At 36.8% G+C, this 17,093-nt stretch overlaps 1 protein-coding gene across 1 annotated transcript; it reads left to right on the top strand.

Annotated features, from left to right (window-relative positions):
* The first annotated feature begins 16,341 nt into the window (after positions 1–16,341).
* LOC143564028 (protein FAR1-RELATED SEQUENCE 5-like) lies at positions 16,342–17,093 on the top strand. Its single transcript, XM_077051428.1, has 2 exons — positions 16,342–16,724; positions 16,817–17,093. Exons 1-2 carry the CDS (start codon positions 16,342–16,344, stop codon positions 17,091–17,093), a joined length of 660 nt encoding a protein of 219 aa, XP_076907543.1.

The raw sequence follows: 17,093 nt of genomic DNA, 5'->3' as shown, positions 1-17,093 counted from the left end.
ATTCTAGGGTTTGTTCATAACCTGGGTACCTTTATCAGTTGTTTTTTTAAATTTCGAATTCGTTTTGTAACAAAGTATTTGGTTAGATCAGTTGGTTAGGGAGCTGGTACATGGACTGCTTAGTGGCTGGGGGCGCGGTTTCAACCCCCCCAGCCCGTTTTTAGTTCATGTTTTTATAAACAGATTTATTATTTATTTAATCATGTAAATATAAATTAAATCAATAACAAATTTATGTTTTCTTAAAACCAACGTAATAACATGTTGTTTTCCGAATCTTTATTAAAATTGATAAAAGTTTTATTGATAAAGATTTTAATAATAAGGTTTTAATGTAAGAATTCATAATATAATCTTGTAATTTAGATGGTTAAAATATAGTTATACATATTTCATAAAAGTCTTTTATAAATAATTTTATCTTACATAAATTATTATTGATAAGAAATAATTATGTACTTTAAATAAATTATTATTTCATCGACTACAACTCACTATTATCATATATTATTTATTAATACATTAGTAAAAGAATTTTTATTCAAAAGATATGATATAAATGTATCTTATCGTTTTAAAATAAGTATTGGATAAATAATTTCATAAACAAATATTTTATATAAATCATTACAACTTTAATTATAAATACTTATAATAAGAAAATGATTTATGTTGTTATTTCTAATATAATTGTAAAAATCTTTCATAAAATCAACGTTAGATAACTCGTTTAAACTCTCGTTTTTCCGTTTCAAATATACTTTAAACCTTATTAGACCATTTGTTAACTTGTAGTATTTCTCGATTATCAATACTTAGGGAATTTCGTTGATACGCCGTGACAAGCATACCTCATAATCTTTGTTTCTTTTTCCGTCTTCCAACTTTTGCTTATTGCTAAGGTGAGTATTTCACTTCCCTCTTTTACTTATTTTAACTGTTTTGGGGACATATGCGTTTGTAGATATTTTTATATTATATATTACTCAACCGCAACTGTTTATCCTAGTGTGCTTATCAGTTTGCCTAACTTGTTATTTGCTTACTTGCTTTATTTGAACGTTATTGCTTACTTCGGCAACTGATGTCCATTTTATGGCACGGTTTAGTCCTTTCTTGGTAACCAATGTCCATTTATATGGATTGGTTGAGCCTTTTCTTTATATTTGATTGATTGTTATGTGTACTATGGCTTATCTGTATATCTCACAGCAACAGTTTGCACTTTTATTTATTATTATTATAGTGTCTTAAATATGGTGTTATACTCACTCAACATTGTGTTGACAAAAACCTATTTTATTTTTAACGCATATGTAGGTTATCGTGTGATGTGATTCTTAAGCTTGTATTTGAAAAAAAAACTTAGGTTGCATGCTAGAGAAGAAGACACAAGAACTAGAATATTAAATTTTGTTTTATTCGTTTAAATTTAATTCTTGCACTTTGGTTACATTAATGTATGGTTATTTAATTAAATTTAATAGAAATGGTCACATTTAATATTGCATGATAGTACCTTGAGAGCTGTGACAATCAGTTCGCGCCCCGGTATTTCCGCTGTAGGTTGGGGTGTGATAGTTTGGTATCAGAGCCGAATGTTTAAGATAGGTCATCAGTTCGCGCCCCATACGTGCTTATCTGTTTGCCTTATGTATTCAAATTAATTGTTTACAGCTTTCTTAGATAATTAATTTATTATTATTTATTATTATACTGCTATGCACACACACATAACTCCGAAGCTATGCCTTAACGTTCAAAGAAAAATTTTCTTAAATTATATTGTCTTTTTATTTACGGGAAATTCCTTAAGAATTCTCACCTATTGTTTTCACTCGTTCACCTTAGGGCTAGGTTACGTGGCATGTCCCTATCACAAACGAAAGAGGAAGAGAAACTGTGAGTTGGGCCTTGGGAAAACGGTTTCAAGAACCAAAGGTAAGACGCTATGCCTTGCCTAGGGGATAACCTGACCACACTACTCGACCCTATGGACCCGAGCGAGACCCAAAAATGCCATATGACCGACACCCTAAGCTGTCAACCGTGACCACATTAGTGGTTGCATTCCTTATATTATTTTTCAAACCGAATTCACGGTGCTTCGTGGCTTAAATTCGGTAACCTTCCGATTATGGTTTACGTTATTTTAAATGGTTAGTCCGGAATCCCGACTGTCCATTTCTCAACTTGTTTTCGTATTTTTGTTGGAGAAATCCATTGGTGATTCACAAGATACTCCAACTACCCAATTTTTATTTCAATAGTTCGTTATTTAGTTTGGTCGGTTAAAACGTCATGTAACGCTCATTGGGCCGACAAACTTCATTGCATTGTTAATTCGTTAATTAGTTGGGACAGTTAAAATATCATGTAACGCTCATGGGCTGTCAAACTCAGTTGTTTTCGTTAATTTTTGTTGGGCTATTCAAATTACCATGGAAAGTTTATGGGAGGCCAACACACAAACTTTGTTTCATTAAATGTTTATTAAGTTAATCAATAAATTAAATTTTAACATTTAAACTGACATCCTCTAATTATTACGCATTAAACTTTTACTATATCAACTCATAAATATCTACGCAATGTACCCCTTACTTTGCAACATTTTACTTTTATTACTCATGATATCACCTATTCTTAAAAGTAAAGTTGTCATAAAACAACTAATCTTCTATTAATGATTTCTTCAACTTACCATTCGCCTTATAAATTCTTTACTTTTGGTCTTTATAGAATGTCTTTACTAAGAAATCGTCGTCGTCACCAACATTCATCTGGTTCACGCGATCGCCGCGTGGCTGCTAGAATCACGAAGGAGTTTGCTGCTGTTATGCCCACAATTATCACTAAAATCCAAAGACTCAACTCAAATGGATCTACTACTTCGGCCGCACCGAACAATTCTGATTTCCGCAACTTCTGAGCACTAAACCCCCATCCTTTCTTGATGAGGAAAACGCCACCAAATTGCTGCAATGGTTTAAAGAGATGGAAAATATTTTCATCCACTGTGAATAGTTTGCACTTTTATTTATTATTATTACAGTGTCTTAAATTTGGTGTTATACTCACTTGACATTGTGTTGACAAAAACCTATTTTATTTTTAACGCATATGCATGTTATCTTATGATGTGATTCTTAAGCTTGTATTTGAAAAAAAACTTAAGTTGCATGCTAAAGAAGAAGACACAAGAATTAGAATATTAAATTTTGTTTTATTCGTTTAAATTTTAATTCTTGCACTTTGATTACTTTGATGTGTGGTTATTTAATTAAATTTAATAGATATGGTCACATTTAATATTACATTATAATACTTTGAGAGTTGTGACAATCAGTTCGCGCCCTAATATTTCTGTCGTAGGTTGGGATGTGACAATTTGAAATGAAGGAACTTAAAATGTTTGCTGTTCATGTCTAACACTTGTATGATAGCAGTGATGGTGGCTTCTTTGGCTGTGATACCTAGTAAAAACAAAAAGTGTGTAAATTTAATTGTATTAAGAATATTATTTAAAACAAGGTTATAAAGGGGGTTATATATGTTAGTAGTGACGGATTTAGGGAATTTTTCTATAAGGGTCGAAATTTTTTGGGTCGGTATAAAAACTTTTTTCTAATCCGGTTCGACAGTTCGGGTCGGATCGAATCGGTATATATTTTTTTGATCCAGTGTGGCCATTCTAATTGGGTCAAATCAAGTCGGTCATATAAAAAAAATCGCACAAATTATCATATAACCTAAAAAGGTAAGTTAAGCTAAATTAAAATGTATAATTATAATAAAACAGAGCTAAAGTTCTCTACAGATTTTTATTTTTTTGCAATCTAACTATAATATCAACTCGTTTGACGTTCGTAAGAAAGTCTTTATCAATAAACAATTGATTAACTATATGCATTACTTTATTTGTTTTCATAGAATTTGATAGTATTTTAGTCTTTATAAAAAAATATTTTATGAAAGAATATCTCTATACTATAAATATATTAGTCATACATTAAAAAAATAAAAGCTTATTAAAAAATTAATAAATAATATACTAAATATTGGGACATGAAACATCATATCTACTTTTATTTAATGTAACTACATGAAATTAATGTATATATATAATATCTTTTAGATTTTTCGCGTGTCATTAAATTTGGTAAGTTAACGGACCGTGAAAGAATGTTAATAAAAAGGCCCATCACATTTTAAGATCTTAAAATTAGGTCTTCTTCATCCTTTTCTTCTTTATCACTGTAATATGACTATATGAGCATACCCTTTCACCGGCTGCCGGAAAATATGGTTTGTTTATTTTTTTTCTTTTCATCTCAAGTTCTCTTCCTTACATCTTAAATTCGATATTCCATAGGGGTCGGTGTCAAAATTTTATAGAGGTCGGTCGGGATTATAATACATATATACCTCTAAAATTTTTATTTTCATAGGGGTCGGCCGATCCCTTAGTACTAATGTAGATCCGCCCCTGATGTTAGCCTATTTACAATAATACTACCTCCTAATATTATTCTATTATCATTAATTAGAACGTGATCTTGAATAACTTTAAAAAATGGAGTTAATGTAGAAACAAAAAATTATTTTTGAAAGGATTTAACATCAAAGAGAAAGTATATTAGGGATCGATGCTCTTATGGTTTGTTTTAGCTAAATTAAAGTCGTCCAAATTTAACCTGACTTTGATAAGCATATGATCTCCTTTTTTGATAAGAAATGGGCCATCACGTTAGTCTGCTCCTTAGAGCCTTTGGTGCCCTTAGAAAGAAGAAGATCACCACTCATGATACTTTGGATCGATACTTGTGTGTTTAATCCATTCATTCATAGTAATGACTAACCTAAGGAAACCTATAACCTTGTTTTAAGTACGTATTAATTTGATGTTTTATATAGAGAGAAAGAGAGAAAAGTTAAAATAAAAGGTAATGTTTTCCTAAAAAGTGTAGGAAACATTTTCCACCATTAGATAATAAAGGTAGGATTGTAATCTTACTTTCTTTTCTTATTATGGTATTTAAATATATAATTAATTAAAAATATTATACACCCATGATTTGTTCCTTACTAATCGATATGTAGTTGACAGTTAATAAAAAATAACCAATTGATTTGATATTATCATGCACGATCTTGATTATTTATATTCATTATCAAGATCTAATTATTAATCTCCAGTATTCTTTTATTTCTTATTCTCCATCTCATTTATTCATATCAATAAATCATCTTACTAGTCAATACAATATTCAACACGGAGACCTTCATGGATGAACATCAATTAGGTAAAACTCAAATATTAATTTTTTTCTCATTGACCCTTTATGTGCTTCGCGACATGGTGTGTTATGTTATTCTGAATTTTTCTAAACCTATTACAATTAGGTTACGATGTAATGTAATTCGTCACTAGGGTTCAACACATCTGATCATAATTACGATCTGATTGTAATTCTGATGTTTTTTTTATTTCGTATATATTGTACCAGTGATAACAAATATCTTAACCGCCATTAGGGTTCGTTATTTTCCTGTGATCGATGTCTAAATAAGTAATAATGTTGTTCTTTGTAAACTGGTGTGTTTATTATTTGTTTAGGATTTGTTTGTTGACTATGTTGTTTTTTCTGTTTTGTTTCTTCATTGTATTCTCATCAGTCGACAACTATGGTTCAGAAGTTTGATTATAGTGTGTTTTGCGTTATTGATTATATTGTATTTTAGTTGTTAATTTTTTAGTGTGTTTTGTGTTGTTTTTTCGATTATAGTGTCTGAAGGCTATTATTATATTCTGCATTAATGAATTTTTTAGTGTGTTTTGCTTGTTTTTTCTATTATAAAGTATATTGGCTATTTTTGTATTTTGCATAAATAAGTGTGTTATTGCTTGTTATTTTAATTTCAAGTTGATTAGTTTTCTTGTATTTACTTCACAGATCCACCAACTTACCAAGAGTGTCACACCCCTGTTTAAGGCCTAGGAGCATGACCCATAAGTTGGTATCGTGATTGTAAATAAATCAGAGTTACGTTTAATTGCGGAAGACTTATAAATTTTAAGGATAGAAAATGTAATATTTACATATATCAAAAGTCGGGATTAAAACACCCAACGGTTAACAAAATATTTATGTGTTTATAAACCACCATATGTTTAAGTTTACAAAAGAAAATCTGATCCATCGGATTTATATACGTAGCACTTCGATACTCCAAGCGCTAAACTTGTTTACCAACAAAATGTAAGAAAATACGTCAGCAACGAATGCTGGTGAACACGCTGACGCAAAAATAACTCTTTTACTTTATTACCCCTCAAGACTACGCCTGTCTCGGCCCAACGTGGCTTAGGAATAACAAAGTCAAATAACACATTATAAACTAGAGCCTCTACACTAGGTCACCTCACAAACACCGCAGCGTTCGACTTCATTAAGTACCCGTAAATATACACATACGGTCGTACTCCCTGCAGGAGAGCGTCCTACGACCAAGGGTGGTGCGATCATGCCCATACATCGCATAGTACCACCTTTGTAAGGATCCAAGCATATGTATACCACAGCCTGAGGGCTAGGTTTATACCCATAGTTATAACAGTTTTAGAAATACATAGTTCCTTGTAAACAATTTCATATAACAAGTTGACTCTTTTGAAAACAAGTTTAAAAGTTTGGGGGCGTATTCACCTTATCTCTTTAGGATCGGCTTCACTCACCGTACAAGGGTCTTTCCCTTTCTTTTATCTCGAACCTATAGTTACGAGTATAAATATTTGTTAGTTGGATACACGATCCGGCTTAAGACCTTTAGTCTTATATCTCAATCCTCGATTGAACCTCTAGTTCAATTCTTATTTACTTGAAAACCTCTTGTTTAAAAGTAAATTATAAACCTTTAGTTTATATAAAAAAAACCCGACGTTTCTTCTTCTCCAAGAAACGTAATCTTTTATTATTTAAGAGTACTCTTTATTCATTAAATAATATTTTCATAACAAAGAATATATACATATATACTTACACACATATATATGTTATCACATATTCAACATTCAATCTTTCATTCGTTTCTTTGTTATGTTTTCTTTTCTTTTATCGAGGTATCGAGTATAACCTCGACTTAAGGCTTAAGCCTTGATTATAATAATCAATTATATTGAATTCGATATTACGCCTAACCTTAAGTGGTGTATAGAAATCCTAGGGACTTGAGCAGCACTCCGACGCCGCTTTACTTCTCGATCGTCAAACGATTACACCAAACTTCCGTACTCGTCGACACGCTTTTCGAGATTCATTGCCATAACAACAACACCTTCTAGGTATGTGGGTGGAGGGTAACACAACTCAAAGGAAACGTCGATACACAAACGATATATTCGAGGCACGCTTATCGAGGAAATCGTGGCACGTTTTAAGAGGATTTTTTAGAGAGAGAGTTATATTTCTAGAGAGAGGTTAGAGAGCAGGTCTTGGGATGTGGAAATGATCTGCCCTTAGCCGCTATTTATAGACGAAATCTGATGTCCCATCGCGGTACGCGATGGGCTTCTTGGAACCCATCACGAATCGCGATGTAGCCCAGGTGAGTCACACCCTAGGTCTACCACGTGTCGACACGTGGCAGACGTTGTGCCACGTGTTGACACGTGGCGGACGTTGCGCCACGTGTGCCCACGTGTCGGGACACGTGGCAACTGTTGTGCCACGTGTGGACACGTGGCGTACCACGTGTCTCGTTGTCAGACATCCCATTGTGGTACGCGATGGGAGTTTCATCTGACTCATTGCGTAGCGCAATGGGTCAGGAAAACGAATTTTTCATTTTTATTCTCTAGTTTGGATTTTGGCAATTTTAGTCCCTAGACTTTGGAAAGTTGATACTTTGAACTCGAAATTTTCACGGTGTTACATCCTCCCCACCTTGAAACAAATCTCGTCCTCGAGATTGCTTTACTCGAACAAGTGTGGGTATTTTCTTTTCATTTCCGATTCGAGTTCTCAAGTATATTCGGGCCCTCTAAGCGAGTCCCATTTAACTTTCACAATTTTCAAAATTCTTCTTTTCAATTTTTTCGATTCTTCAATTTTAATTGGACGTTCTACGAATTTTAAATTTTCTTTTATTTATACGTCTTTCAATGGCATAGCCAAAGATTCATCGGTCAAACATTTACGTAGATTCGAAATATGGAACACATCATGTATTCCTTGTATTTCCTCAGGCAGTCGCAATCGGTATGCAACAGTGCCGATTCGTTCAAGTACCTTGAAAGGTCCAAAGAATCGAGGACTCAATTTCCCTTTCTTGCCAAAGCGAACAACGCCTTTCCAAGGCGAGACTTTTAATAACACTTTGTCACCGACTTGAAATTCTAACGGTTTACGACGAACATCAGCGTAGCTCTTTTGGCGATCACGCGCCGTCTTAAGTCGTTCTCGGATTTGGAGAACTTTGTCGGTTGTTTCTTGGACAATCTCAGGTCCAGACAATTGGTTGTCTCCGGTTTCAGACCAACACACGGGCGTTCTACACTTTCGACCATATAACGCCTCAAATGGTGCGGCTTGAATACTTGCGTGATAACTATTATTATATGAAAATTCCATTAGGGGTAAGTGGTCTTTCCAACTTCCCCCTAAATCTATCACACAAGCGCGGAGCATATCTTCCAACGTTTGAATCGTCCTTTCATTTGGCCCATCAGTTTGCGGATGATAGGCAGTGCTAAGATTCAACTTCGTACCAAGAGCTTGTTGAAAGCTTTTTCAAAAATGAGACGTAAATCGACTGTCTCGATCATATATTATAGACAGCGGTACTCCATGCAAAGCGACAATGGTGTTTACATAGATACGCACTAGTCTATCCATAGAGTACGACTCATTGATGGGTATAAAGTGTGCGGATTTCGTCAATCGATCCATAATCACCCAAATAGCATTGTGTTGTCGAGTCGTCTTCGGGAGTTTGGTAATGAAGTCCGTAGTAATTAACTCCCACTTCCAAACAGGAAGTTCGGGTTGCTGAAGCAATCCCGAAGGCTTTTGGTGTTCAGCCTTAACTTTTAAACAAGTTAAACATTTCGCAACATGCGAAGCGACATCTCTTTTCATCCCATTCCACCAATAATTTGCTTTAAGATTGTGATACATCTTATCGCTTTCGGGATGCATCGTATATTTTGACTTGTGAGCTTCATTCAAGATTTTCTCACGCAAACTTCCAACGATTGGTACCCAAATTCGGTTTCCCATTCTAAGGATACCATCGTCACCCTTGACTAACGAGTCAATGGTGCCGTTACCTTTTTCGTCGGAGATTTGGTTTTCATTGATTGCTTGAGCTTGAGCAGATTTGATTTGTTTGAAAAGATCAATTTGAAGTTCTAAGCGCAATGCTCGGACTCTTTTAGGCTTTTCATGCTCCTTACGACTTAAGGCATCTACCACAACGTTGGCTTTGCCTTCATGGTAAACAACTTCACAATCATAGTCGTTGAGCGTTTCCATCCATCGTCGTTGGCGCATGTTGAGCTCTTTTTGATCAAAGATATGTTTCAAGCTATTATGATCAGTGTACACAATAAATCTTACTCCATAGAGATAGTGCCTCCATATCTTAAGCGCAAAAATTATGGCACCTAACTCTAGATCGTGAGTCGTGTAGTTCTTCTCATGTACTTTGAGTTGACGAGAGGCGTAGGCGATTACTTTCTTGCGTTGCATTAGTAACATCCCAAACCCGAGTGAGATGCGTCACTAAAGACTACAAAATCCTCAGTACCTTCTGGCAAAGCCAAGATAGGTGCTTGGGTGAGTTTTTGTTAAGTATATCGAATGCCTCTTGTTGCTTCGTTCCCCATTCATACATGATGTTCTTACGAGTCAAAGAAGTTAGAGGAACGGCGATTCGAGAAAAGTTCTCAATGAACCTACGGTAGTAGCCGGCCAAACCTAAGAAACTTTGGATCTCAGTTGGCGACTTAGGTACCTCCCACTTAGAGATAGCTTCAATCTTAGCGAGGTCCACTTGAATACCGTTAACGTTAATGACGTGACCAAGAAATTGCACTTCGTGTAACCAGAATTCGCATTTCGAGAACTTGGCGTACAACTTCTTGGTTCTAAGAATTTCAAGCAAAGTTCGAAGGTGAACTTCATGATCAACCTTTGACTTAGAGTAAATAAGTATGTCGCCGATAAAGACGATAACAAATTTATCCAAGTAAGGCTTACAAATACGGTTCATCATGTCCATGAACGCTTCCGGAGCATTAGTAAGTCCAAACGGCATAACCATGAACTCATAATGTCCATACCTTGTTCGAAAAGCAGTCTTCGGAATGTCTTCGGATTGAACTTTGAGTTGGTGATAGCCGGAACGAAGATCGATTTTAGAAAAGAAGCTAGCACCTTGAAGTTGGTCAAAAAGATCATCAATTCGAGGGAGTGGATATCGGTTTTTGATTGTAACTTTGTTCAACGCACGATAATCGATACACATTCGCATGGAACCATTCTTCTTCTTGACGAATAAAATTGGCGCTCCCCAAGGCGACGAACTTGGTCGAATGAAACCTTTCTCCAATAACTCATCGAGTTGTTTCTTTAACTATTTCATCTCGGTTGGCGCTAAACGATACGGAGCTTTGGCGATTGGAGCAGTACCAGGATTAAGATCAATCCTAAATTCTACTTCACGATCGGGAGGAATACCAGGAAGTTCATCAGGAAAGACGTCGGAAAAGTCAGAAACGATAGGGACATCTTTGATTTCTTTTGGCTTTGATTCTTCAGTGACGTAGGCCATGAATGCGAGGCATCCTTGATTCAAATATTTGTTAGCCCTAATCATAGAAATTATGCTAACTTGGCCAGCGTCTTTGTCCCCTTCAATTTGAATCGTTCATTTATCGGGGGCTTAAAGTTCAATGGTTTTGCTATTGCAAATGATACGTGCATGGTTATCGGATAACCAGTCCATACCAAGTACAATATCAAAACCAGCCAAACTCATGGGTAACAAACATATAGGCAGAAGTTTTCAAGGGCTTCGGATATCTTAACGATTTCGCCACTAGCAGTCTCGACGCTTAGAGTTTTATCTAATATAGTTAATGGTTCGTTTAATAGACTACATAAATTATAATCTATAAAACTTAAATTCGCACCCGAATCAAATAAAACTCTAGCATATGTGTCGTTGACTAGAAACGTACCGGTTATGGTTTCCGGCACATCAGCGGCTCTTTTTGTGTCGAGTACAAAGACTCGAGAGTTTCCTTTTCGGTTTTGGCCACTTCCACCTTCACCATCAGCAGCAGGTTTATTCTTTGGGCACTCAAAACTTAAATGGCCCATTTCCTTGCAATTAAAGCAAGTCATCTTCTTCTTCCAACATTTAGCAGCATCATGTCCCGTACGATTACAGGATTCACAGACTTTAGGGGACGGGGCAAAGTTGCATCGACCCTTGTGGTACCTCCTACAAGTCTTGCATGGCGTAGAGTTGTTTCGATTTACGCCTTTGCCTCTAAAGTTGGAATTTCCACCAGTCTTTCCTTGAGCAGCCGTTGGTGTCACCTTTTTATCCTCCTCTTTATTGCGGACCATGTCGCCCATCAAATAACCGGCCAACTCCATAGCAGAGTCAGCGGTTTGAGGTAGGTGAGACCTCACCATGTCGCGGATTTCCCGCGGCAATCCCCATATGTATCGAGTGACTTTGCTGGACTCAGGGTTAACCAACTGGGGAACAAGGCGATAGTACTCAAGGAATTTGGTATTGTATTCTCGGAGGTTTGTCCCTACGACCTTATGGTTAAGGAACTTAGTTTGGATTTGATCAGTTTCGTGCATGGGACAAAACTTTCCCATCACCATGGCCTTAAACTCTTCCCACGTCAGGCCGTACATCACTTCTCTTCCCTTGCTCATCAACAGAGCATTCCACCATTCGTGTGCTTCACCCTTAAACATGAGAGCGGAGTATTGAATTTTCTCCTCCTCGGAACAATTGCTTGTGATAACAAGAGTTTCCAACTCCTCGAGCCACCTCACGGTTGTGATGGCTCCCTTGTCACCATGGAATTCCTTCGGTCCATAGTACTTAAAATCTTTGAATGTATAACCACTAATCTTGAATTTCTTGAACTCACGTCTAATTCCGCCATCGGCGTTAGACTCATGAACACTCTCTTCAACTCGAGATGGGTTTGGATGAGATTTTTCGGATTTTCGAGAGGGAAGAACAGAAGGATTAACAGTTCGGGAATGTTTAGATTGTCTATATTGAGATCTAAACACGGATTCTTCCCTAACCGCATCTTTAATCATCTTTTGGATTCTATTCATGTATTTCTCAGGAATTTCTTCCTCTCTCTCGTTCTCAGGGCCTTTCCCTTTATCTCTCATTTCTCTCTCATTACGAACATTCTCGTTATTATTGCTTTGTTCAGACATTTTCTCTTAATATGTCTATTATCTGAAATTTAGCAATTTCTTATATTAAACACACATTTTATTTCATATATACATATCACAAAAGGATATGTATATTTCATATTACACATAAATATATATCGTTACAACGATATATATAACTGGTCCTATCATTACAAGAGAACATTTCAAACATTCTTTTTTTATTCGTACTTATATTACACATAACAGACAGGACTATTTTACACACAGTCTTCACATGGCCATCATCTTTAATTCTTCAAAAATTTCTTCACAACCTTCGATATCTTGTTGCATTTACGAAGGATTGTTTCTCCGACTTTCTTCATTTTCTTCTCTTCCTCGTGCACCTTCTTCCTCCAATCGTCGGTTTCATGTAGAGCGCGGTCCAAGCGCTCTTCGTACGATTGTGGGATTACATTGGGGTATCCATACTGAGGAGGTGGGTCACGGTAACCCAACGTCACCATTTTGTAATGCTTCCTTGGTTTTGGATACAGAACATAATCCATGGTGGATGAAAGGTAGAGGTAGGTCTTGGCAGCTTGATTCTGCTCACGGATCTCATTCGCTTGTTCTTGGATTGACGGAATCTCACCTTGAAATGGTGGGAAGCTTGATGAAGCTTGATTCCTAAGTTTCTCAAGATGCTGGACATATGGATCCACAGAACCATAGCTTGCATTTTGGGAAGTGAGTCATCCTTTTGTTGGAATTCTCAGGATGCTCTTCTTCCGGTTCTTCCTCATATTCTTCCTCGGGTTCCTCTTCTTCTTCAGGATCCTCTTCTTCGGATTCCTCCTCCTTTTCTGATTCCTTTTCTTCCGGTTCATCTTCCTCCATGTGTTGTGTGGTTTCATCGTTTATTGAGATTCTCTGGAAAATCTCAGTAGGCATCATTACCCTCATCTTGGGTCTACGAGACGGTCCTTCATTATTGGTTGGTTGGGAGTTGTCTTTATTTAAAGTGGAGACTCCGGCATGCCACTCTTGTTGCTCAGAAAGATATTTCATCCATTCGGAGGATGGTTGAGAGTTCGGTAAGTATCCGGCTAGATAGCATTGTGGTATCTCCGAGGGTTGGTAAGTCGGTATTTCAGAAGGTTTATACATCGGTAGGGTTGGTGGATGATAGCTTGAATGTCTTAGTGGCTCAATTCCTTGGTTTGGTGGACTATCGGGAACATCTATTGGGTAGTGTCGACTTCCGGGGTAGTACACTGGTTTGGACAATTCGTGTTCCACATCTTGGTTGAAGTATGCTTCATAGTATCCGTCGCTCATGTTGTCTTCATGGTAGGGTTCGGCAATTCCGGCCTCTTTTACCTTGCGTACAAATTCTTTGATATGAGCTTTGAACGACATCTAATATTAGGGGTGGTTTAGAATGTAGAGTGGGAAAAAAAGGTTACCAGCCTATCTTATCCCTAAAACACATAATCAATTATTTCCTATACTTGGATCGAAGCTTTGGTATTGTTTTATGATACCCAATTCACTAAGATCGATGGCTCTGATACCAACATGTCACAACCCCGTCTAAGGCCTAGGAGCATGACCCATAAGTTGATATCGTGATTGTAAATAAATCAGAGTTACGTTTAATTGCGGAAGACTTATAAATTTTAAGGATCGAAAATGTAATATTTACATATATCAAAAGTCGGGATTAAAACACCCAACGGTTAACAAAATATTTATGTGTTTATAAACCACCATATGTTTAAGTTTACAAAAGAAAATCCGAGCCATCGGATTTATATAAGTAGCACTTCGATACTCCAAGCGCTAAACTTGTTCACCTACAAAATGTAAGAAAATACGTCAGCAACGAATGATGGTGAACACGTTGACGTAAAAATAACTCTTTTACTTTATTACCCCTCGAGACTACGCCTGTCTCGGCCCAACGTGGCTTAGGAATAACAAAGTCAAATAACACATTATAAACTAGAGCCTCTACACTAGGTCATCTCACAAACACCGCAGCGTTCGACTTCATTAAGTACCCGTAAATTTACACATACGGTCGTACTCCCTGCAGGAGAGCGTCCTACGACCAAGGGTGGTGCGATCATGCCCATACATCGCATAGTACCACCTATGTAAGGATCCAAATATATGTATACCACAGCCTGAGGGCTAGGTTTATACCCATAGTTATGACGGTTTTAGGAACACATAGTTCCTTGTAAACAATTTCATATAACAAGTTGAATCTTTTGAAAACAAGTTTAAAAGTTTGGGGGCGTATTCACCTTATCTCTTTAGGATCGGTTTCACTCACCGTACAAGGGTCTTTCCCTTTCTTTTATCTCGAACCTATAGTTACGAGTATAAATATTTGTTAGTCGGATACACGATCCGGCTTAAGACCTTTAGTCTTATATCTCAATCCTCGATTGAACCTCTAGTTCAATTCTTATTTACTTGAAAACCTCTTGTTTAAAAGTAAAATATAAACCTTTAGTTTATATAAAAAAACCCCGACGTTTCTTCTTCTCCAAGAAACGTAATCTTTTATTATTTAAGAGTAATCTTTATTCATTAAATAATATTTAACAAAGAATATATACATATATACTTACACACATATATATGTTATCACATATTCAACATTCAATCTTTCATTCGTTTCTTTGTTATGTTTTCTTTTCTTTTCTTTTATCGAGGTATTGAGTATAACCTCGACTTAAGGCTTAAGCCTTGAATATAATATTCAAATATATTGAATTCGATATTACGCCTAACCTTAAGTGGCGTATAGAAATCCTAGGGACTTGAGCAGCACTCCGACGCCGCTTTACTTCTCGATCGTCAAACGATTACACCAAACTTCCGTACTCGTCGACACGCTTATCGAGATTCATTGCCATAACAACACCTTCTATGTATGTGGGTGGAGGGTAACACAACTCAAAGGAAACGTCGATACACAAACGAGATATTCGAGGCATGCTTATCGAGGAAATCGTGGCACGTTTTACGAGGATTTTTTTAGAGAGAGTGATATTTCTAGAGAGAGGTTAGAGAGCAGGTTTTGGGATGTGGAAATGATCTGCCCTTAGCCGCTATTTATAGACGAAATTTGATGTCCCATCGCGGTACGCGATGGGCTTCTGGGCACCCATCGCGTACCACGATGTAGCCCAGGTGAGTCACACCCTAGGTCTACCACGTGTCGACACGTGGCAGACGTTGTGCCACGTGTTGACACGTGGCGGACGTTGCACCGCGTGTGGACTCGTGGTGCACCACGTGTATCGTTGTCAGACATCCCATCGCGATACGCGATGGCAGTTTCATCTGACTCATCGCTTTGCGCGATGGGTCAGGAAAACTAATTTTTCATTTTTAACCCTCTAGTTTGGATTTTGGCAACTTTAGTCCCTAGACTTTGAAAAGTTGATACTTTGACTAGAAATTTTCACGGTGTTACAAAGAGCTTGGGATTCAACACATCTCTCCCAATTCCGGCACTAAGACGTACACGCCAATTGTGTATGCATCAATGATACCCAATGAAGGTATGCTTTTTGATTCTGTAGACGCTGCAGAGCAATTCTATAAAAGATATGCTTTAGCGGGCGGGTTTTCTATAAGGAAAGGCACACAGTCGGTCATTAATAATGTTCTTTGTCTCAAGTATTTTGTTTGTACCAAGGAAGGGTCAAGAACTGTTAAGGAAGTTGACATGCTTAGTTAAGATTATAAAAGGAAAAAAAAGCGTAGGCGACCTTCTCAAAGAACCGGTTGTAATGCACAACTCCGCTTGGTTTTAAATGATAAAGGCAAACATAGGGTCAAATTTTTTGGCGATGCACACAATCATCCTTTTGTTAACGAAAATGATATGCATTTTCAGAGAGCTTCTAGGGAGCTTACATTTACACACAAAAAGGTGATAGATGATTTGGCTAATATCAACATTGGTCCGGTGAAGGCTTTTAACATTATGCGGACCCTGTATGGTGGCTTCGATAAAGTTGGCGCAACAAAGTCTGATTGCAAAAACTACAAAAGAAAGATTAACTTGTATATTGGCGACTACGATGCTGAGATGGTTGTTCAACGTCTTATGGCGAAAAAAGACTTTTGTCCTAATTTTTCATGTGACTATATTACCAGCAAAGAAGGCACATTGAAGGGTTTATTTTGGGCTGACGAGTGTGCAAAGAAAAATTTCTATGTCTTCGGGGACGTTGTCTCATTTGATGCTACATATCGTCATAACAAGTACACAACTTTTCATTACATATTATACATTTTTTTTTCAATTATACACACAAAAGTTGTGTGTATTTATTTCGTTTTATATTCATTTATAGGTATAACTTGGTTTTTGTTCCATTTACTGGAATCGACAACCATAATAGGAATGTTACTCTTGGCGCGGCTCAACTTGGAGATGAAACAGCTGAAACTTATTCATGGTTATTGAGGTGTTTTAAGAGTGCTTTTGGTTGCGAACCCCCTGTGGTTGTAACTGACCAAAACCCCGCCATGAAGCGTGAAATTGAAGACGTTTTCCCTAATTCTAGACACCGTTTGTGCATATGGCATATCATGGATAAACTATCTGGGAAGGTACAAACTCCATTTTAA

This window comes from Bidens hawaiensis, unplaced genomic scaffold (assembly GCF_021521415.1).
Source record: "Bidens hawaiensis isolate Kalapana, Puna unplaced genomic scaffold, B.hawaiensis_p1.1 tig00021689_1, whole genome shotgun sequence".
NCBI classification, from domain to species: Eukaryota; Viridiplantae; Streptophyta; class Magnoliopsida; order Asterales; family Asteraceae; genus Bidens; species Bidens hawaiensis.
Note: the sequence above shows the minus strand (reverse complement) of the source record. Positions and strands in the feature narration are given on the sequence as shown.

What these genes read in the sequence shown, in the direction of transcription:
- LOC143564028 (XM_077051428.1), top strand. Translation starts at nt 16,342, where the DNA reads ATGCATTTTCAGAGAGCTTCTAGGGAGCTTACATTTACACACAAAAAG. An exon ending in GCTACATATCGTCATAACAA is followed by an intron (nt 16,725 to 16,816) that starts GTACACAACTTT and finishes ATTCATTTATAG; the next exon opens with GTATAACTTGGTTTTTGTTC.